Raw genomic sequence first — 24,403 nt, 5'->3', positions numbered from 1 at the left:
GCTCGGACATGCCCAGGCTATTTATACTCAGGCAGAGGGCACTCTTGTGTTTGATCAACTCTGTTTTATTTTAGGTTCTAAAGTTGTGTTATGAAAGAAGAGTAGCCTTAGCAACTTTCCCTGCAATGATGACAGGCAATTAAAATGTCATGTAGCGTGTTCTACCCACAATTCCGTTCTGTCATTTGTCCGCTCTCCTCGCGACAAAGAGGTATTGAAAATACACAAGAAACTCTTTTACATATATAATTAAGATTATATAATCCTCAATCCTATGTTCCTTGTTTGCTATATTCTCTGCAGAAATGTATTTTTAATATCGATGCTAATTCTATTTATGTTAGATTATTTCTTTGATCTACTGTGTTAATACGTTTAAGAAACACAAATAACGCATATATTGTAGTGGAATTGGATTGAACGTGTCCGAGATCAAACATCATTATAAAAATACAATACAATAGTACTATTCCTCCTTTAAGAAATTAATGACTCTTTGTAAGTGCGATAACTTTGTTCCTAATAACTAATGATTAATAGATATACAAAATTAACTTTTTTTTCCCCGTCCCAATTCACTCTTTTCCTCCCCGGAAAAAATTCTGTATTCACAAAGGTATAAACCTACTCAAGAGAATATAAAATTTTAGTACACACATACAGATTCAGACTTGATGACAGCGGTGGTAATGTACCCAGAATACAGGATCTAGTTAGAGATATGGTACAGAAGGTTCTATTTTGGTGATATAGATCCAGACTTGGAAACACAAAAGACAGTATTCAACATTTTCTATACAAGACAGTGGCACAAAATGTTCCTGAACATCTATTTATTTAAGTCTTTAGTAAATAATATCAGGTGGCCGAGCCTCGCTCGGTTAAATAATTTCCTAAGAAAGGTTATATGCCCTAAGTCAGTGGTGCCCAAAGTACGTTCCGCGGGCCAGAACCGGCCTGCGACGTGGTTCCATCCGGCCCGTCGAAACATCTGCTCAAAAAGTAGAAAATCCTCTCCCTTAAAAAAAAGTTGAAAATGTATCTTTACTTTCGTTAGGGCCCTCACTTTTTCTCTGATGGATTGGTACTATGACCCTTAGCGAGTGAGCGTTTATGAGTTTATGAAATGGAACTCTGAATGTAGAATCTACCAGAAAAAATGACTGGATCTTTTTTTGTGGAACATGAAAATAAACCAACATATTTGTTTTGTAAAGAAAGTCTGACTGTTTCAAAAACAACAACATATACAGCGGCATTATAAAACAAATATGAAGGCCTTCTTAGTTTGAGCCGCGTATAAAAGATGATTCAACTACGCCTAGAGATTGGAGGGTCGATGGGAATATTTACCAAAAAAGTGACAAGAAAAAAAGTTGGTGATAAAGTTACAATGTCGTTCAATAGCAAACAAAATAATTAATTACCAATAATTAATTAACTAATTAAGGGGTTCGGTGGCTTAGTGGTTAAGCGCTTGGCTTCCAAACCTTGGGTCCTGGGTTCGAATATCGGTGAAGACTGGGATTTTAAATTTCGGGATATTTAGATATTTAGGGCGCCCCTGAGTCCACTCAATTCTAATGGGTACCTGACTTTTGTTGGCAAAAGTATAGGCGGTTGGTCGTTGTGCTGGCCACATGATACCCAGTTCGTTAACCGTTGGCCATATAAACAAATGACCTTATCATCATCTGCCCCATAGATTGCAAGGTCGGAAAGGAGAAACTTAACTTTTTTTTTACTTTAAAATGTCGCTCACATTTTAAGTAGAGAAATGAAGCCATTTTTAGGCGCGTAAAAATGATAGACTTTAAATATCTCATTAATTAATGTAAGCACTAGATCCAATAGTTTCATATAGTTTTAGGTGAATTTTTATTTCATTTTTTTACATTTTTGTTGATGTGGCCCGCGACACGCGTGTCGAAAGTTAAAATGGCCCGCAAGTTGAATTAGGTTGAGCATCACTGCCCTAAGTCATTTTGGGAATATTTTTGTAATTACGAAAATGAACGATCAGATAAAGACTACAAATCTGAAGAGTTGCTTTAGTGTGCTGTTAGTTCTAAATGTAATTGTACATGGCGATTAAATATAAAGTCTCTAAGTCCTCCTACAGTCTAGATCAGCGGTTCTCAGCCTTTTAAGCCCGGTGACCCCTTTTTACAATCCCCCACTCTGACGCGACCCCCTCCACACACACATATACAGCAATAGAAGAATAGACAAAACAATCCACTTTTTCGATGGTCTTAGGCGACCCCTGAGAAATCGTCATTTGACCCCCAATGGGGTCGCGACCCACAGGTTGAGAACCCCTGGTCTAGATAAACCACATCTCACGCCCGTCATATAGTTTTGCAATCCAATTTTGCGTAAAACTATTGTAGGCCTACTATTATTGGCTTGGAAGAAAGTCTTGGCAATGTAACTTTTTAGATGGTTACGTTCAGACATTTAATTGTGGAATTAGTATATTCATTATGGCTTTAGTACGAAACATCAAGTGACGCAAATCTCTACGTTATAGGGTAAAACAGGCACTTTGTGACAAAGTAAAATGGCAATTTTTTTCTTAATAGACTTAAATCATTGCACTAGTTTTCTAAAGAAACGTTTCCGTGGGGCATCTCTGTTACGCCAAACAATATGTTCGTCCCCCATACGGGATACGTGCCCTGCACAGCCAGACTGTCGGACTATAAGAAGTTCATACCGGCTTTTGCCATCCATTTATCCCAGTGGTGCTACAGCCCGTGGAGGGATAGGGCCTGCTTTTACACATCCCCCATTCAGAACTCTCTTGGGGCCTTCGTCACCACGCCCTAACCCCAAGCTTTTTACTGAGGTTTATAGTTAAATCAAAAGAGGCTGCAGCGTACGCAATCTCGTTGACCGCTAACTAGACATCATGTTCAGTGTGAGCAAGTAAAGCGTAGAGAAGCTGTTATGACCATTTCTTTGTTTTGGTACGGTACAGTAGACACCGAAGCTTGAACACATGGTAATAATTCACCAGCTAAATAATAATAATTTGAAGGCTTGTCCTCGAGTCCGAAGATTAATAAGGATTGCAGTATTTCCCGTGGATTCGCAGCCTTAGCTGTGACCTACATATTTTGTCACATCCAGGGCAAGCATAACCATTGTCCGCAGGTGGTCGATTAAGATTTTCTTTTGGTCTCAAATGTGTATCCGCGGCTTTCTTTAAGTCCGACAGTTACGCTGGACAGAGCAGTATCCTGTATGCCAAAGGCAGTCTTTTTTGGTGAGCTAAAAAAGTGGTCGACACCGAAACGCTTAAAAGACCAGCTTAGGCGTCAACTTGCCTTAGCTGACATAGAAGAGAGCACATGGTTGCATGCTGCCTCAGAACAAGACAGCTGGAGGTCACCAGCAAAATAAACAACAAAGTAAAAGGTATCTACACCACTCTACACCGGAAGTCCCGTGTTCGAATCCTGGTGAAGACTCTAGGTGGACCACTTCGGGGGCCGATTTTGAGTTTGTGTTCTCGCACTAACTGTCTTTGTAACCTTGTTTAATTAATTAAATTTAGTATTAACAATAAATCATTATTTTAAGTTTCAATTTGATCAAAGAATGGGTGTGAGAGAAATACCGTGTTCAAACTTTTTTTTCCAGACAGGCAGCGTGAGTTGATATAAGCTTTGTAAAAAAAAAATAATCCTGAAACTCCTATTTGATTACTAATATATCCCATTAACGCATCCTTATATTCAACTGGTTATCTAAATGGATGGGAAAGGATGTGGGAGAGGGGGGGGGGGGCAAATACGAAAATTTGACCAAAAAAATAAAACAAACAAAAAAACATTAGGACGTTATTTATCTCCAAACTCGTAGAGATACAAGATGAAATCAATCGCAGCCTATTACAATATGTGCGGGTGTTGAGCTGTGATTTCTAAGTATTTATAAAGGCGCGCCTTTGACCAGGGTTAATTAGAATATTTCCTAAACTACACAAAGAGGTCATTCAGGGAGGGCACAACTAGAGTCTTGTTTGATGACAGCTCGAGTCACTGCGCACCCACAACATTAGCGATGTCTTGTTCATGGTGGCTACCCATTCTTGAAAAGCCAGAAAATAGGGGAGCACTCTATTAAGCTAGCAGCTAATTCTCTCCCCTCTTGCCTCTTCTCGAGTCTCTTGAGAGGGGAGTTAATATTTCGCGGGTCTCACTAACACGACTAAACCAGGCATGAGGGAGGTTGCAGTGCGTCGAGAGGGGAGAGAGAAAGTATGGAGGGGGGTGGGGGTGGCGGCACGAAAATTGGAGGGTGACAGAAGAAGCTGTCATCTTGAGTTTGACGTCCACTGTGGGTACCACGTTCGAGCTGTGACAGCTGATTATCTAATACAATATACTGGGCGAATGTAAGAACAATGCGGTGAGGGGCTGTGTACTGCATAATAAGGGCAGCGTATCTATACAAGATAATAGCCATTGAAGTGCCCATTGGTCACTCAACTACACTACATCAACACCAAATCTGCAACAATTCAGATCATCAACCAAAGTGACCTTTTCCTGGGCATACAGGGCGATAGCTTCATTTGCTGCCAGTTTATAACGCTAAACAAAACATAACACCCAAGGATATTACAGTTAATGTAATCTTAACTAAAACTTTCACGGGTAGGCCTAAGTAATAATAGGTTCATATAATATAACATTTCTATCCATTCCTACTTTATGTAGCTGATGATTAAGATCTAAGTTCACAGTCAGCAATAAACCAACTACCATTAGTGTCGTGGCGGAAGCAATACTTTATTATGTTGAACGCGTGCACCTTTGCGCACCATATTAACATCCCCTTTTATTTAAAAAAATAAATAAATAAATAAACATTTTGGGGAGTATCACTAAAAAAAAAAAAAACATAAACAATATTCCTCGTTCCACATGCTAGGACAAATTTGTACAAATGATCCTTCTTCCCTACTGCTATTAGAGCATGGAATGGGTTGCCTGAGCTAGCCAGGAAAACCAGTGACTTGGCAGAATTTAAGTCATTGGTTAATATGCATGACTGAATGCATGACGCTTATATAAGATAAGATTTCTCATTTATTTATTGTAATGCTTCCTGATTTAAAGGAGTCTATACAATAAGCTTTGCACAATAAAGTTCTGTTATGGGTTGGTTAATATGCATGACTAAATGCATGACGCGTAGGACGTAATCATCTTCTTTTTTGAAGTAACGTCTGTATTATATAAGATATGATGAGGTCCCTGTGTGGCTATATTTTAAAACTAAGAAATGACTGAAATAAATAGAATTTTTTCTTCTTATAAATAAGGGGTTCCAGTATTTTAATATTCATGAGTTTCTTGCCTAAGCTGCACAACATTTGTCAGTTTCATACATTTTCAGTCAAACTTTTACCATACATGTCTATCTCTCCTCCCATAAAGAGAGAGTAACTAAAAGTAGGAATTGAAAATAAGAAAGAAAGAAAGCAATCAAATATGCATAAATTAACATTTTATTGTCATTCTACAAAAATATACATACAGTGGTCAGTTTTTTAAAAACAAATGCACAAATATTTAGAATTATCTTATTATGGCCAGCTGTTTGAAACAATAACATCATAAACACATACACTCAACGAAAACATTAATAAGTAAACACAAATATATAATTATAATAATATTAATAATAAAATAATAATTATAATAGTAATAGTAATAAACAGTTTCACATATTCTTTCCTGATAATATTAAATTTGACTTTAAAATAATACAAATGATATTCTTAAACCTTAAACTCAACATTATACTCTTAAAGAAAATTTATGATATTATCATTCTACCAGAATTAACCTACTTATGTAGCCAATTGTAATGACTCCAAATGCTAACGCTCATTATTTCCACTAGAGCGGGACTCTAATGACAAGCTGAGATTGCAATCCTGTGACGTATAGGCAATGTCCCAAACAAATGAGATGACAAACGAACCCGTTCGCTAGTAATCCTTTGTCACATTGTCAGCATTTTTTGAAACAAATGATTGTTTTACTATATTGTTGGCGCCCCCTCCCCCGAAAGGAGAAACGCCGCAATCAGGGGCAAACTGGGTGTCAAAATAGGCCCGGACATTTCTTAACATTTTAATACGAGCCATAGTGGTATCCAAGAGGCCCTTTCGTTGGCCATACCGGCCCATTTGGGTAACGGCCCACCAGGCATTAGCCCGAATGGCCCATATAGCCAGTCCGCCCCTGGCCGCAATTTATCTAATATGTTCCTTACATGCTGAAAACGATTACGTCTTTAAATATTTGGCGCTCTTTACGATCACTGATCTTTGCCTGTCATGACTCCCTTGAGTGTTGTTTTGGAAGACACATTGGTTTAGTTTGAATCATCTTCCATTAGAAAAACTTCTAGTTCGCTAGTTCGCCAATTCCTAAATATCGGCCTTCACATTGAAAAACAATGTGTAGAAAAAGATAATGTTATTAGGTAATGCCTTTCTATTTGTTCTGTAGCAGCGGCAATGTCTCACTTCCAAATATTATGCAGCATCTTCAACAACAATTTTAATAGACAATTTATCTCAGTAGAATTATGCATGGAAGGAATATGCTAAATTTGCCCTTCATTAAGTATGGAAGGAATATTTTATATTTACAGTTAAGTGCAGAGGAGCATGATCTCTACTTTAAGGCCCGTTACACACTACACGGTTTTCGTCGTACGAAAAAAAAACAAAAAAAACCTAAGGCTACAACTATGGGGGAAAAAAAGAAATGGCATGGGGGCATACACATTAGCCGTGACAGTCAGATAGCCGTACGGCGCTTTGAGACTGGACCCCACGGTTGCCATACAGGAGCATCAGACTTAATGATTTAACTTGCCAGATTTGCCCTTTATTAAGTATGGAAGGAATATTTTATGCTTACAGTTAAGTGCAGAGGAGCATGATTTCTACTGTAAGGCCCGTTACACACTACACGGTTTTCGTCGTACGAAAAAAAAAAAACCACGAAAGAACTTAAGGCTACAACTGTGGGAAAAAAATGGCACCGGGGTATTCACATTAGCCGTGACAGTCAGATAGCCGTACGGCTCTTTTAAACTGGACCCCACGGTCGCCATACAGCAGGATCAGATTTAATGATTTAACTTGCCAAATGGCTCATTTCAGACTAAACGTTTTTCAGCAGTACAGCTACAAGAAATGAACCAATCACGAAGAAGTATTTTGTTTACGATGAATCTTTCAAAACAATTCACGAAAATTAAATTTAAAAAAAAATGTGGAATATCTAAATACGGCAAAAGAAAATTGCCGTCCAAAGCGTATCCTCAACGGAGAGGGGGAAAAAAGGTTCTTTTTGCCGCATGTCCCAAACCGTGTAATGTGCAAGGAGCTTAAAGGTTTGGGTTGTACGAGGAAAAAGTCGAAGGTACAGAAAGAGTCCAAGTATGTCGTGTTTCTGACCTGGTCCTTGTGCAAAGAAACTATATTGTCCATTTCAGAATTAGGACAATGGCGATTTGTGTGCCTAGGCTGTGATAAAAGAATGGAGAGAAAAAGGTGGGGGAAAAGGGGGGAGGGGGGGGCTAGTTCATATTTTAAGCCATTCATTATGACTGAGACATGTTTAGAGGTAAATTAACCAGAAGTCGAGAAATACCAAAACTTTGAAAGCGCCAAAATTGCTTTTACACATTACACTCAATTAGAACTTAGCATTGAAAAATAAATCATTATTCTATTTATACACGCACGCAAACACACACACATACAAACACACAAAATGAGATCTTCAAAAAAAAAATCACAATAAAATATAATTGTGAAAAATATTGATACATAACAATTGACTGGTACGTAATAATGGATGTTATTGCGGAATGTTTGCAAACTTTTAATTATATTTTTTTTTAGGAATTTTCTTCTTACACATTTTCACTTTGTACTCAAGGTAAAAACAAACTTCAAAGAATGTTATGTGTAGATAATGCTCAAAAGTAATCTGTTTAAACTTGAATGGCTTGTGTTCATTCTAATACGATTCAAAGGCAATATTTGTGTCACTTGTGGTACTTTTTTTTTTAATGTTATTTCAATGGACATTTCTTAAATGACTTATGATGGTCTGTGTGACTTTATCCTGTAAAAATTTAGATTTCAAAGTGCATTTTTATCTGTGCATAATATTATTTGTGTATTATTACACAACATATCGAGTGACTATACTTTGTCAATAATACATATATTGCTTTTGTGCTTCAGGAATGCAGCTATCCACATGATATAAAGTCCATGACTTCTGGGAGAGTCAATCGAACGTGTAAACAGAACTCACATGGCGCCACTCAACAAGTTTCCTCGTTAGCCTAATTTATAGCTTGAATGCACATTATAAGCTGCTAGATATTCCTGATTAGCTATTGGTTCAGGCTTGGCCAGTTAAATAAACGTTCGATTGCGTCATCAAATTATGCGTTGCTGGAGTGAACCCGCATGTGCCGGTTGAGATTTCCCGACTGAGAAAATCGCAGGAGGCAGAGCTTGCACTGGTACGGTTTTTCCCCGCTGTGAATCCGTAAGTGTTTTGTGAGGGTAGAGCTGTCAGAGAAAGCCTTCTTGCACATGCGGCAGCGATAAGGTCGCTCGCCGGAATGCGTCCTCATGTGTGTCGTAACGGAGGAGCTCTGGGAGAAGCGACGCTCGCACACAGGGCAGCGGAACGGCTTCTCGCCCGAGTGTGTTCGAAGATGCGCGGTCAGATTCGCCGCTTGGGAGAAGGACTTACTGCAGGTGCTGCACTTGTACGGCTTCTCGCCGGAATGTGTCCGGAGGTGCGTTTTGAGAGTGCTGGGCCGGGCGTACGTTTTCCCGCAAATGCGACAGAGATTCGTCTTGACGAGACCAGCGTCGAGCGCCGACGATGCTGAAAGGGACCGCTCGGACCCGAACCTGGCTCTTTTGAGGACGTGCTCGTGATGGTGGTGGTGGTGGTGGTGGTGATTGACCTGACAGAACTTGCTCTCCTTGAAGGTCTCTGCGACAGGCTTGTAGTAGACAGTGGCCCTGTGTTCCGGAGGGACCGGCCGGTAGTCTGAATTAAAGTGGCTGAAGGCGTGCGGCTGCGATGCGGAGTAACCGTTGCAGTAGGGCTGGAGGTTGGAGGATCCTGCTGGGTGGTATTGGGATAACACTGTCGGAGGAGGGGGAGGCATTGGCGGGCTCGTTGGTGGGAGGGTCCAGTTTTGGCTAGGACCCCCGACATTAGTCCCCCCGCCTCCGCCGCAGTTGTACTGTCCAGGTCCCAGGTTCGGGGTCATCCCAACATTCATGCTCATGGAAACGTTGACGCTCATGGAAGGAAAGTGAACGTTTGTCGTCTGCACCGAGTGTTGAATGCCGGGACTGGGGCACTGGTCGTACTGAGCGTATTGGTGCGGAGGGCCCATGTTCTGGGGCCCGTAGGATGCTTGCACCGATGGCGTGTTGTGGTTCATCGAGTAGGCCAACCCTTGCGGGGCGGAATGTCCATGCGAGTAGTGTCCGTGGGTGTAGTGGTGGGGGCCAGGGGAAGGAATGCCGTATCCGGTCATGTGTTGCCCAGGGTAGTGCGTGGAGCCGAAGTGAGGCATCGTCTGTGGCGGCGGGGGAGGTGTGTGAGGTGACAGGGGCCCCCTGAGGTCAGGATGGACGACAGCGTGCTTCAAGGACAGCAGAGCGTCGGCGATGTCATGAGGCCCTTTAGGTGGATATTCTCTGCGAATATAAAATTAATATTGAATTAAAGCAATGAAAAAAAAATACCACAAAAAATAAACTAAACTTTTAGAAAAATAGGATTTAATCTAAAAAAAAAATTATAAATAAACACATAGAAATGAAAGTTAGGATAAAAATGTCAGAATGAGTTCTGTTTCGATTCAATAGTAACTTGAAAAAACAATGTATGGATAGGACACACACAATTTGCATAGGATTGTCGGACACTTTATAGATAAGTGGTACACGCTGTATGGTCTAGAAACACACTTTATGTTTCTGTCTTAACGTGACACATTTCTTAGGTGTGTCGCACTTTATAAACATGACACACTTTACAAAACTTATTCACAAGTAAACATGGAACAAATTTATTTTAGCCTGACACATATGCGCGTCTAAATACCTCTACAAAATATTAAGGAACAATGCCATTTTAATGATGTATTAAGAGTCTGACTGTACATCCAACGTACATGTGAACCCTGCACAAATTGCACATTTCTAGTCCTCTACTTTGCATTACGGAATAAAAATAAGTTCAGCAAAATTCAAAGTGATGCTCAGTTAAATGAATACGTTTGGTTCTTTCTCTCTTGTTCTTCTCTAGTTTCGTAACTAAGCGTAGTCTAGAAATATATCCAACTATTTGCACTCTGTTTTTAAAAAAATGGAATTAATGGAAAACAACAAGTTAAAATGTCACAAAAACCTTCAGAAAAGTTTAGCGTCGAATAAATGACCAGAAATGACATCATTGTCCAAACTTACCTGTTTGCGTCATATTATGAACATTATTTCCTTTCAGTGCAACGAGTAATGTAAAAGAGCTGAAGTTTAATTTGACCCAAGTCTTCAATGTTTTACTTATTCTATACTTATTCTAGAGACTTCCCTGTAGACTAAGAGACGAAGTCCAATTGTGCTGACATGTTCAGTAGCAGCGGGCTATTGGGTGACTTGTTGACATAATGAGTGTTTCAAATCTTTTGACCCCCACCTTTCCGGGCTGACACATTTTAACTGGAACTGTAGGTCAAGGGGGGGGGGGCAGTGGCGTAACTAAGGGGGGGGGGATGGGGGGGAGAATTTTAAAATCCCCCCGGGCCCCCACCAAGGGGGGGCCCCCAAATGGGTGTCCGAAATTTATTTGTAAATACATAAATTAATATATTTGATTGACAAATAGTGTCAACGGGTGTCTTTTTTTAATCAACATTTATGGATTAAATTTATCACAAAGACTAATCCTAGATATTTTAAAAATATTTTTGCCTCAGAGATTGGTTTTTAGATACTGAGATTGTATCCCATTTTAAACTTTGTTGCCACGAATAAAACTGCATGATATACAGCGAATTCCAGGTATCTTGTTACCTTTACTAATAATAGATCTAAATGGCGAGTATTATATGGCTACACTAATTAACCTTGAAGCAAAATTTACAGAATCGAGTATAAATAAAAGTTATTCTTAACAATGCTAAAATTGTCCATTATTCGGGTTTGGCGTCTATAATTTCAGAATTAAACTTCACACTCGAGTTATTACCCCTTTATTCATCTTTCCTCAATCCAATGGAAACTCTCTCTTTTTATTTACATCTAATGATCTAATCCTTTTGCTTTCGCACAAAACATAAACAAAAAATAATGACGTAATATCATATAATATTAATACATCCTTCCTATTGAAGTTATTATCACACCCTTCCTTTTAAAGTTCTTAATAGTGATATCTACTAGCAGGGCCGGCCCTAGCATTTGCGGGGCCCTATGCGAAACGGATCGCGCGGGGCCTAGTCTGGGTAGGGATAAGCATAATGTCAAAATTATTTATTTTTTTTGAATTAGAAAATAGGCCTACTTTCGTCTTTGCAATAAATTTTTATCAAATGAAAGCTCGCAATGCCACTTTTTATTTATTGGCACCCCAAAACGTCAATTTCGTCTATTCTTCAGGAGATTTGAAAAAATTCAAAAACGTTCAGGACTTTATTGTATATTTAGCCTTTTCATGAGATTTCCTGGAGGCCCTGAAAAATCAGAAGGTCGCGAAAACCCTGTTATTTTATATACGTTATAATTGTTTAATTTAATAATATACACTTGGAATTACCGCGGGGCCTATGAAAGCGCGGCGCCCACTGCGACCGGCACTGTCTACTAGGAACTTTAACAATTCGTCCACTTCTGGTTGTCTTGACTGAACAAGTTCTCTAGACGTTGGTCTATAACTGTCTGTTTCGTTTGTTGCAACAGTTTGCAGTTCTTTGTCTTCATCGGTATCATAGTACCCAGAGATGTTTTCATCGAAACTCTAATTTAAAAAGCGTTGATTTCTTCTGTATGTTATTCCATTGTTTGTCTTTATGATGTAAGATCTGGGTGCTGAATGTTTTTTATGACAACTGCTTTCTGCCATGTTTGACCTAGACGAACTCTCCGACAGAATAATCTTTAGGTAGTCTTGCTTTTGCATCGTATTTCACTTTGCTTTTTATCTGTCGTTCGTTGAGTAATGCACTGAGTAATGTCTCTGCATTTTCAGCTACCGATGGTTTCAATAGTTTGGGATCAGTTGGAATGATTCCCTGAGTCTTCTACTCGTCAGCAGTTGTGATGGTGAATACGGCAGTCCACTTATCGGAGTATTTCTATACTCGAGCATAACGAGATATGGATCTTTCCCACTTTTGTATACTCTGAATCCTTTTGCTTTCGCACAAAACATAAACAACCAACAATGACGTAATGCCATATAATATTAGCACAGAATCTTCTTCATGCAGTGGAAAATTAAGAATTTTTTGCCTATCTTGAATTCTGGTCAAAGCTCCTGTGCCCAATTAATATAGTTCGGAAGAAACTACAAAAGTCTGAACTGCATATACGGGAATCTGCTAAAGAAATTAGTACCCTTTCATGCTTTCTGCAAAATGATGAGAAACTGACAAAAACCCAATCCATCGAAAAAGCAAAAGAAGGTAGTGAATACTATGGATTCCCTGTAATCAAAACAACCATATGAAAGAAAAGACTTGATGGGAAGTTGAGTTCTAATGTAGGACTGTCAATACAACTGCAATTCAAACGTGTTGCGACAGAAGTGCTGGACAGATTTCATATGGAGATGAAGGGCAGATTCCAAAGGCTGGAAAGAAAATGGATACCTTTGGGTTTCTTCTTGAACCAAGACACCTGTTAGAAGACACGCTTGTGATAAACTGTGCTACTTTTCCTGTTTGTATGATGAAATAAATGGAAAATCGCTTTTTCAATGATGTCATTGATGCACGAGCACTTTTCATCATCAAACAGTAATACAATCACCAATAGACATATTGAGGAAACAGGCTTCATATGGGAATTACGTGTGCTCAGACTTTGCAACCTCCTCCGAATACCGCTAACTCAGGCCACTTCCATTACGTCATGTGAGAGATCATTCTCAAAGCTCAAGCTCATCAAAAAAGTATCTCAGGAACACAATGACGCAAGAAAGGCTTATCATAGTTTTAATGTCAGTGAAGTCACAAATACTAGAAAGTATCGATGTAGTTGATGTTATAGATGTCTTTGCTGCACAGAATGCACGACGTGAAGCGACATCAATTTAGATTTGTCACTTGTGCATTATTTAACTAATAAACAACGGTATTATTCATTAAAAGAGTCTTGATGATTACTTTTTGTTAAGTTTACTGATATACTGAACCAATTTGATTTGGGGCTTATATATTTTTGCGTACATTATCTCATGTCATATGTCGAATGTCAAAATGCAAGGGGCCCCCAAAGAGGTCAATCCCCCCGGGCCCCCAAATCCCTAGTTACGCCCCTGGGGGGGGGGTCTTTTTTTCATGGGGATAGATTGGGAAGTAATTATATCTATCATAGAGACTAAGGAAATTGTTAAAACTATTTAAGTAATCACTATTGATACACGACTTGCCTTGCGACTATATGGAAAACTTTGGATACATCGAAATGAAAACTTCTAAACTAATAATGCAATTAATGCGATACATGAGCGCATATTTAGTTTTAGCTTAAATTAATATATTATATATTATAAACTTCAAAATGAATCAGATAACGGTAACTGGACATTATAGTGACCCCGTTACGCATCTTTGGTTAGCATCAGAATAGTGCACTGACATTTAATATTTATGCATGGCAAGACTCAATAAAGTCATTGAGAATAAGGCGATGTATTTAGTTTGTAAAATAATTTGTGTCCGAAATAAGAAAACATGGATTAGATTTCGTTTTTTGCAACGTTATTTAAACTCTAGAACAAATTGTTAGTTGTTTTTTTTAAAGATAGCTTTAGATTGAATATCTCTTCTGTATGACAGGGGTTTTTCACACTCAATCTGGTCTTTGTTACGGTTCGATTTTTTAAGAACTCATTTATGTGGGGTTTATTTTAACCAATAAAATACAATAAAATAGAAAAGACGAGAAAGAAATAAGAAGAAATGCGGAGGTGATGTAATGGAACCTATAGATGAACGTAAGAAAAGAAAAAGAATGAGATTTCTAAGTAAATAAACAAAATAAACAAAAAGATCAACTACGATTTATTGAAAGACCACAGTCGTCTGCGGCATAATAAAATTACCTTGTGCTATAAGCGAAAGAATTTACAAATTAAATTCTAAGGTGCTGAAAAGTGCAACGAAATAATTCTTTGATGTATTTTAAAATATTTCGAAAGATCCTGTGTATATAAATGATTGCATGCTTTTTTATTGGGTTTTATTCGGGAGAAGTTTGATGTTCAAAGACTGAAGGAGGTCAACAATATTCTAGAAAAGTTTGTCGGTGGGATGTACTTGTTAATGGTTTAGTACTAATTGACAATTCTACGTTTGGGTTTGAAGGTAGAAAATTGAAAAACGCTGGTTTAAGGTATACATTTGTTTATAGTATACATAGTATACACAGAATTGGAAAATGATCATATCAAGGGAGATAATCACATGCAAATTATTATGAATCTAATAAGACCTACCGCATTTTCGCGCATATGCCCCCGCACATGCGTATAACCCGCACAAATTACAAAATAAGCAAATATAAAATGGTACTGTCCGCACCCAGTATGTGCATAGAGAGACTTAAACTACCGATATATAAAATAATATCGTCGGTACTATTTGTTTTCTTGAGGTTTAGAATGGATGTTCATAAAACTTTCCAATGTACATTTCGCAACCACACAGTGAACTGCCCACCTGCATGTATATAGTTTCTGTTATGTTATGTTTATGAGTAAAATAAATTCTGTAAACCCCGCACCTTTGTATACCCGCACATCTACCATTCCTTTTGTGGATATTTTAAGCCCGCGGGTTATATGCGCCAAAATACGGTGTTTCGTTTTTCTACAACTTCTAGGCATACAAAGTTGGCACCAAGCTTCTCACTTTGCCTAAGTTAAGGTGGAGTCAAATGTGAGATAGCGTTCACACAATTAGGATAATAGGCCTACAAACTTCGCCCTTTATTAAGAGCGTTGAAAAATTTAGCTTTCAATAACTAGACTGTTGGAATCTAAATCATTATAATTTTTTAGATATAAATATAAACTTTTATGTAATAAAATTGTAGTTTCATTAAAGCTAATCCAAGTAGAGCGTGTAAATTTGTACATTTCATTTTTAAATTATAATAAATTAGTTAGACTTTCTTTTTCTGTTAAATTATAACTTTTAGAAGGCAGAGAGCTTAGGAATTAATTCTTCAATACTGAAAAGTTGACAAAAATGATTAGGCCTTACGATTCTGTATACTGTGTATCAGTGGTGCAGCTAGCAATGTGCAGGTGGTGCGGGGCATCAAGTCGTGGGGGGCATCTAACTGAGGTATAGCGTCCTCAGTAAAAATACACATTGTAATTGCATAAATAAAGACAATTACATTAATTTATTTTGTTCATTTGTTATGTCCTATATTCTTTCTTAAATTAAATTAAATATAAGCTGTAGACCAGCTTGAATCAAATTTTACCAGATTTGTTTCAATCTCTGAAGGCGACGCACTTTTTTTGAAGCCTTACATAATGTTACTTCATTGTTCAATGCACTGGTTATGGACAAGTTTATAATGGGTGTGTACTTTTTAATTACTAAGAAGTAAAGGTCCAATCTCTTTTGTGGACCAGTGGGGGAGGGGGTATCTCAGCAAACACATCGCTGATAAGAGTCGGGATTCGAACTCAACCCGCCTTGTAAGATGGCAAAGCCGCAACCAAGCGGTTTTAACCTCTCGGCTACACATCACTTGCTTGGAGGGAAGTTTATGACAAGGCAACAATATTGACAGCAAGGCTCAAGATTTAAATAAGCTAGAGGAGAAAATGTGGAGAGATTATCTGTAGAGCATCTTGGACATCATGCGTTGTCTCTTAAAGCAGAACCTGGCACTCCGTGGGCATCACGAACGAGTTGAAGAAGAATTGGCAGAAGAAGTGGCAGTACAAAATTTCTGAGAGATCGAATAAGTACATGTCCCAACAAAATAAAAACGAGTTATTGTAATATGAGCGCTCACGAAAAAAAAAATCATACAGAAAGTTTCAAGCAAATATTTTCGCCATTATTTTTCACAGTAGACCTAACATTTAAATTCTGGATCAAAGTTTTATGGTACATTGTCATGCAAAGCATCAAAGACGTATTGGCCACATGAACAAACTGACAGGCGAAAAAAAATGAAGATTTTCTATCAACACACAAGAAAAAGCTACTGATGGAAATACCTTCCTTGGACCGTATTGTTCATGAAATAATAACCCCTTAAGAACAACGTCATGATAAATATGAATTTTAATCGTCTTTATTGAATCCTCAGATGGAAATCAATCTTGATGGTTCTCCAAGCGAAAAACGAATTTGTCTGGGGGCTTCAGATAATTGTCGCAGTTTTTCCAGAAGTCTGCGAAATTGCAAAACAAGAATCTATTAGGCTTTAGACTCTTTAGAGTATATAAAAAAAAAGTCAGTCCCCGACTATTGCCATCTTGATTCGCATATCTTTTATACTATTGTGGTAAGGGTGGCTACATGCAAGCAAAGTTATTCAAACTAACTTTTTGAAGAAATACTTACAATCAACGATGACGAATTTATGACTCACTAATTTGGCTAATTCGTCAATTGAACAAAACCTAGTGGAAAAAAAATGATTTCGATAAAATTATCGATAGTTTGCCGGCCAGAAAGCACGTGAGATTCACTTGTATTATCTTTTTTGTAAACTCGATTCTTTGCGAAATAGCAATGCTTCAATAATGTATACACTTTATTTCGAAATTAGAAATTTGCTTATTATGAGAAGACAAAAATAGGTGCGTTGTAGGCGCCAGGAGCATGAATATTTGATGCTCAGAAGGCATAAAAAAGCTTGGCCAGTCCCCATTGCTGGAAGGGAAATTGTTGTCCTACAATACTATCTACAGAAATTTTGTTTTTTGCATACAAATCATTTTAAAAAATTACTAAAATGTTTAGACGGACTAACGTAACTAAACATTCGTTGACCTAATTTGGATTTCAAACTTATAGGAAATGTAAAAAAAAAATATAAAAAATTCTACCACAGAATACAGCGCTATCTCTGGCCGCCTAGGTGGGCGCCACTGGTAAAAGTTTGAGAATTACTGATCGATGTATTTTTTTTCTGAATACCATAATGGCATTGACTAAATTGAATTAAGTGATGAACTGAGCAATCACTGCTGGCGTATGTGACCATCCTACCCTTTTGTCTTTTAAATATTGTCCTAATGCTGAAAGTTTCGCGAGCGTAATTGAAAAATGTATTTTGTATTATACTTGCATAATACTATATAGCCCTTTTCATAGGTAAAGTACAAAATTCAAAAATATTTACCTGTTTAAAAATATTATTTAAGCTTAATAGTGTTAAGCCGAAAAAAAAAATCTTTTTGCTAGTGTTATTCCGAATTATTACCGCCTTCGTATTTGGACTTCTAAATATTTTTATTTGATTTTTTTGCATGGTTTTATTATTATTTTTTTTTTATAATCATTTTTTTGATAAGCTAAAAAAAACAAAACAGTGTGTTTAAAAATGTTTTCATTGCTTCACTGACATAGATCTATTTATTGTACTTACAATATCTTTGTGTTTTCTAGCAAACATTTCTGCTACTTCTTATGTAAATAATCGTTTAGTGTTCGGCTGGTTCTTCAACTTGTGCGTTAATTAGATTTTAAAAAGCAAAATGAATTGGAAATAATGAAGTCAAAATTGGAATACACGCTCGTAATGATCAGTGATAAGCTCTCGTCTTCAAGATTCTATTTTTATTAACAAATAAATGGAAGGAATTGATGATTGCGGTGTTATAATGTTTTTTTGAGTATTGCTATATTCATCTTCATCTATCCCTTAGTCTGTTAGTCTGGGGCACCACGCAAGATTTGTCGACCGTCTTACTCCATTCCTCTCTGTTGCCTTGGATAGAAACTTTTTAAATGGCAGAGCCGTCCATTCTTTTATGGTGTCTTCTAATCGTTTCCTATATCTGCCTCTTCTTCTTTTTCCAGGTACTGCTCCCTGAATGAAGGTCTTTGCGAGCCCCGAAGACCTTGTAATATGGTCATAGAGTTTTAACTTCCTTTTTTATTTTACAATAGTTAGCAGGTCATCGTGGGGTCCCTATGTTAGAGCAATCGATGATTAATGCCTTAAAAGGTTTGATAATTGCTGCATTAAAGGAATCAATGATTTCCTAACGGGGTTGGGAATCACTGCCTTCAAGGGAGTTTTAGTCATCTCGGTCTTTGTTACTTGTTTCGGTCGATTTCAATCAAAATAGATTTCTTGGTCTTCCTTTTACTTTTATCAAGTAGAATATTTTTTGGAAATAGAGGCAAAGCCAAATATTGTCGTAATAAACATGATCCTATCAATATTCATAACCATTTCTCCAAACTAACAAAAACAAAATCTGAGCTTCGAGGTTTAGTCTCAGTTCGGATGTTCACATTTTTGTTTATCGAAATAACCGACACAGAAAATCTGACGCCTGGTCAGTGCGCACGTGTCAAGACGTGTCCGAAAAAAAAAAAAACCCTGTGTAGGTAGCTCCAGACCCACTTGTCCAGGTCAATTATAGCTCCCATAAAGTATGTGTCTTTAATATAAAATGTCAATATTGACAACACGAGCTCCGTTTAGTGTTACACTTGCCAGATTTCTCTGCTAAGACGAGCCAAGACCAGTTGCAATAACACATTGCCGCCGGCTCCGACCTAAAAAAAAATGTTCTCCTAGTTGGTTCCTTAGTTGCACACGTCACTAGATCCTTTCCCTATGGTGTCCAACGTTACCTTTAAATACCAAGCCATGCTGACCAGCACTATATGCTTTAGTCAGTTAATGACCAGTGAGGGCAGAAAACAAGAATTAGAAAGAGAGAGAGGAGAGAGAGAGGAATCAAAACATCTTCCTTAACCAATATATTCATGGTATTGATTCCTGCTGATTTTTTGACATGTAGCCTTTATGTTCTTTTCGATTGAATATAAACTTATTAAATTATAATTCCTTTTCTTATTTGCAAAATTTCGCAAAACACCGAACTATAGACAGGGCCGGCCTTAGGCCACTGCAACCTATGCTGCTGCAGTAAGCCCTGCACTTTCATAGGCCCCCTGTTAATTCTAGGTCTAAATTATTAAATTAAACCTTTATAACTTATATTTATATAAACAGTGTTTCCGCTGCCTCCTGATTTTCCAGAGCCTCCTGAAAATCTCATGGAATCGCAAAATATAATCATAATCTCATTATTAAAATCTCCTGAAAACTAATTAAAATATCCTGAAAAATAGACAAAATTGTCCTTTTGGAGTGCCAATCCTAAGTGAGATTTTTTTAAAAAAGCATTGTCAGCTTACATTTAATAAAATTTATTTACTTATGATATGGTCAGTATGTTCTTCTTTCATATCATTATCTTACATTCAATGACGCATGACAAAGATGGTTTAAATATTTTTTAGACTATTTTATTTTATTTTACACAAATGTTTTGTAATAAGTATTTTTGAAATTCATATTTTTTTCTTCGGAATATTTTGCAAATGCCTTTAAGGGTAAATAAATTGATAACTGATATAATAGTCCTATCAATAGACCTATATATTTTGCCACATCCAGCGCAGACACAATCCTTGTCTGCCGGTGATCGGTTTATGTTCTCTTTTCGCCGTCTTCGCGTGCTTTAGGTCTCAGATGTGTATCCCGCGGCCTTTGTAAGAGATCTCAATTACACTCTAATTATGCAATAAAGTGTAGGTTGTTTATCTTATTGATTATGGCAAATTTTGTGTGTGTGTTTGTGTGTGTGTATTATTCATTGTCCGGATTTTGTTTTATATCAATATATATATATATATATCATGATTGTGTTCAATCAATGACATGTAACTGATTGTAACTGATAACGAGTGTATTTGTTACATGTTTTAGCTAAAAACCTATTTAAAGTGAATTTTAAACAACGAGCCTTAAGCCTTGAAATTACCCATGATGCCTTTATTTTAATGATAGTTCGATAAGCCGAAAAAAAAAATTTAAATAAAGTTCTAAATTGAAAAAGAATACTTTCGTCTCCACACAGTAGCTGGCCGGTTAGAATACCGACTTGTCCATTACGGCCTATTGGTCAGGCCTTGTTTGTATAAGCAGTAGCTTAAGTCAACACTCCAGACATAGGGCCAGGTGTAATACGATCTACCTCCAGCTACTTTGTACCTATACCAGGTAAACATTCACCCTACTTCTCTATATAGACATCAAGTCCTCGCTAATAGGGATCACGGTGGTTCTCAAACTTGTACACATGGCCCATATAAACAGGAGGTCTCTACAGACTGGAAGCCTGGAGTTATTAGCTATTGGAGAAATGCCTTTAAAGCATGAAGTTAAGGCCGCTTCTAAGCATACATATTAGTAAAGAAAAAAAATTAAGACAAGAAAAAAAAAAGAGAAATACACCTTTTTTTCTGTGATTGTTTTCATAATCAGGCCTCTAACACGCACGACTAGGCCGAAACCTGGATACACGCAGGACGAAATAATGTTCCCTTTTTTTTAAACTTATTTTGTAACTTATAAGATAAGATGATTATTTATCGATCCTTATTTTTCTTGTAAGTTGTTCAGTAATAGGACTTACGAAACATATGCAACCTAAAACCTTCAGTGATCCTAAGCAAATGTTAGGGCCTCTGGTGAAATCTACGTCCACAGAATGGGCCTTGAAATTACATTTTAATTAAAGCAGTCTTTAAACAACTGTACTTCTTACCTGTCAGACAGATGCCCGTACTTGTAAGGGGCACACGGAGGCAGGGAGAAAAAGTTGGGCAGCTGCTCCAGCTCCATGGGGCTGAGGCCTAGGGAGGCCATATTTCCTTCGCCCCCGTGTTCCCGCGGGGTCAGGTCAAAGAAGATGTTGGGAGGTGGACTCTGGTCATCTAAGTCTGTCCTCCAAGGGTCCACGTTAGAACTGGACGTTGTGTATGGGGAGTCCATGGTGGCGCTGGGACACAAGAGCAGAACAAGCGTTATGTTATGATGACTTAGAAGTGAAAATGACGTCAATAAAAATAGCCCACAAACACAAAACAACCAGGGCCGGCCTTAGGCATAGTCAATCTAGGCAGCCTCCTAAGGCCTCCGATTGGTGGAGGCCTCGCACACGACTCAAAGTAAACGATTTTTTTAGTGAAAAACTTGCGAAACATGGAACGAATTTTAAGCAAAGAAGAACTCTATGGATACTGGCCTAGCTCTAAGTATGTACTACGATTCAAGTTTTATTCACTGAAGTTTAAACAAAGCAGAACTCTATGGATACTAGCCTAGCTCTAAGTCTGTACTACGATTCAAGTTTTATTCACTGAAGTTTAAGATCTGTTTGTTAGACTACACATTTCTTCCTTTTGGTGAAATGTCAAAACATTATTAGTCCTACTAGTCTGGTGATCATGAACCGTCCATGAATCACATTCATGCTATGTAAATTTAATTGAATTGTTGATTTAGATATAGACACAGGAAGGTTGTTAACCCAGTGCCTATTTTTCTGTATTGTTTTTTTTTTTTCAATTTCACTTGGGGCCACTCTGGCTAGGGCCTCCAATGACCCCAGGCAGGCCCTGACACAACTTATAAATATTGAGCTGGCTGAATGAGTTTCAGAAAAAAGAACTATGTCGTGAGAAGTTGCAAAGGGAATAATGTCTCTCCTCTCTTTTTAAGTTGTGAAAATGAATTGGAAATAATGAAGTTATTTATTAGGCTGCCTACAGTAAACGTATGATTCCTTACATCCGTCATCTTGCGGCTAAACCCAAACATGGAAAAGGATTCGGGAGTCAATCCTGAGGAAAGAAGAGCTGGTGGAGCCTAGGCAGCTTTTAGAACATGGTACTACTCTCTGGCAGACCCTGCTGGTCCTAAACTGGAAAAAGGGGGGGGGGGGGCTAGTCTGTGTGTGTGACAACGTTCCGACTAAGCTTCCGACCATGTCCAGGCTTTCATCTCGTTCAATGCCCCAACCTCTATGACAGTGTTTCCCAAACTTTGTTCCGCGGAACTCTTCGAGGCCTGAATAGGTGTTCCGCGAACTACTGGAATAATTAAACACGACGTGAAAATAAGCAAAGTGCTCAGTTAAATATTCAGAATGTGCGAAGTGTTCCGCTAAGGAAAAAAAGTAGGAAAACACAGCTCTGTGAGATGAACCACAATTGAGATACGACTGAAGGGGGTCAATGAATTGTAATGTTACAGAATTTGGCAGAATTTAGGTCATTGGTTAATATGCATGGCTAAATGCATGAGGCATAGGATGTAATCATCTTCCTTTTTGAAGTAACGTCTGTATTATATAAGATAAGTTGTAGATCTAGACTTAGTCTTAGTTCTAGATCTAAATCTAGTTCTAGATCTAGTTTTTTTTTTATAAATGGCAATGGAGGTATTAATTTTTATTAGAGAGGGGAAAGTCTGTCAAGTCATTTCTAGCTAGCTCACTACCTAAAGTAGGTCAAGAATTTTTTTTTCTTGTTGCAAATTTTTATAATTTAGTAAGAAGAATAGATCTTTAGAAGTTTCTCTTTAATACAATGTTGCATGTTATTAATTTTGAATGTATGGATAAGGATAATAATTATTATTTTAAAAAATATAAGTGTACGCTAAATGAATATAAGGAGATGCTCTGGCTGAGGGGGTAAAGCACTTGGAACCGGAAGTGCCGTGTTCGAATCATGGTGAAGACACTAGGTGGACCACTTCGGGGGCCGATATTGAGTTTGTGTTTCCAAACAAACTGTCTTTGTAACCTTGTATATACTCTAGACTCGGAGTAGATTTATACGTTCGCTTAACCAGGATGTTTTTGGTTGTGAGAGAGAATTGGGTCAGGGTAGACAATTTTCATTTTTCTTTAAAAGTATCATTCATTAGTTATTATGAGTAAAATAGTTGCTCTTTCGAAACAGTCAGCAGCTTCTTAAAGTGGGAATTTTTATCAATCTTTTTGTTACAAATAGGTACCAACTTACCAGAAAACAGACTTGTTTCTGAAAAGTTTAATTGAAATTTCTAATGCGGTGTATTGTATATAAAATGCATCGTCATGTAAATTATATTTCAATTTTGTTTGTTATTTTTTAGCTATGTATATTCACTTTTATTCTATCTTATTTTTACTTTAAAGGCTCTATTTTGTTTTATTCAGATTTTTTTGGTGAACCAACTTCATTTTTGTTTTCAGTAATTACCTTGAACAATCACTCAGTTTATTGACTTAATTGTTGGAAGCTACCGTTAAGAACATCATGTATGCCCTGTGTATATTTAGGGTTGGCCCTTTCAAGCGCTTAACTATTACAATAGGACTACATCATTAATACAACTATTATATGGTTCATGGGCCTAGCCAGGATTTTTTTTCGGGGGGAGGGTTGATACCCCCCGCCCCCCCCCCCACCAAAAAAAAATTGTATATATATATATATATACATATATATATATATATATATATATATATATATATATATATATATATATATATATATATATATATGTTTGTATGGATGGATGTGTGTGTGTGTACATAATTAATCTGACCCTTCATTCTTTAGGAAGACGTTTATTGTCCCTTGAATAGGTTCTTCCTGGAGTTAGTGAAAAAATTAATTGTAGAATTCTCGCCCTTGCCACCAAGGGGTCTGGGGGGAGCCACGAGAGCTCCCCCAGCGCGGGGCGTAGCCCCGCCTCCAAGCACTATTTCTGGTATTGAAAGTCAACTAAATGCATATTCTGAGGTACCTACAGTGCATTATTTTGCTATTAAAAAGTTTTATTTCAAAAACATAATGTGCTATTCTTACTGACTTAGACCCTCCCGCACCGTTCGGCGCATTAGCTGGCAAGCTGTTTCCACAAAAACTGTCACTAGCAATGTCTAAAGCCTCTTCCCATCTGCTCTGAGGACCTCCATGAAAGTGTGGCGCCAAGTTGTACTAGGATGTCATCGCAACTCTTATTAGGCGT

General features: G+C 37.7%; 1 protein-coding gene across 1 annotated transcript; it reads right to left on the bottom strand.

The window, feature by feature from the left end:
- Nucleotides 1-5,807: 5,807 nt before the first annotated feature.
- LOC106079751 (protein glass-like) lies at nt 5,808-21,370 on the bottom strand. Its single transcript, XM_013240954.2, has 2 exons — nt 21,144-21,370; nt 5,808-9,784 (listed from the first exon to the last, which is right to left on the bottom strand). The coding sequence occupies exons 1-2, from the start codon at nt 21,368-21,370 to the stop codon at nt 8,500-8,502; spliced, it is 1,512 nt and encodes a 503-aa protein (XP_013096408.2). The 3' UTR covers nt 5,808-8,499.
- Between the last annotated feature and the right edge of the window lie 3,033 nt (nt 21,371-24,403).

This window comes from Biomphalaria glabrata, chromosome 1 (genome assembly GCF_947242115.1).
Source record: "Biomphalaria glabrata chromosome 1, xgBioGlab47.1, whole genome shotgun sequence".
In the NCBI taxonomy this organism is placed as follows: Eukaryota; Metazoa; Mollusca; class Gastropoda; family Planorbidae; genus Biomphalaria; species Biomphalaria glabrata.
The sequence above is the reverse complement of the archived record's forward strand: the minus strand, read 5'-3'. Positions and strand labels throughout refer to the sequence as shown.

Excerpts from the sequence above, each read along its gene's own strand:
- LOC106079751 (XM_013240954.2), bottom strand. The coding sequence starts at position 21,370 with ATGGACTCCCCATACACAACGTCCAGTTCTAACGTGGACCCTTGGAGG. Across the intron at positions 9,785-21,143 it reads TACGGGCATCTGTCTGACAG|AGAATATCCACCTAAAGGGC; the intron begins GTAAGAAGTACA and ends TTATATTCGCAG.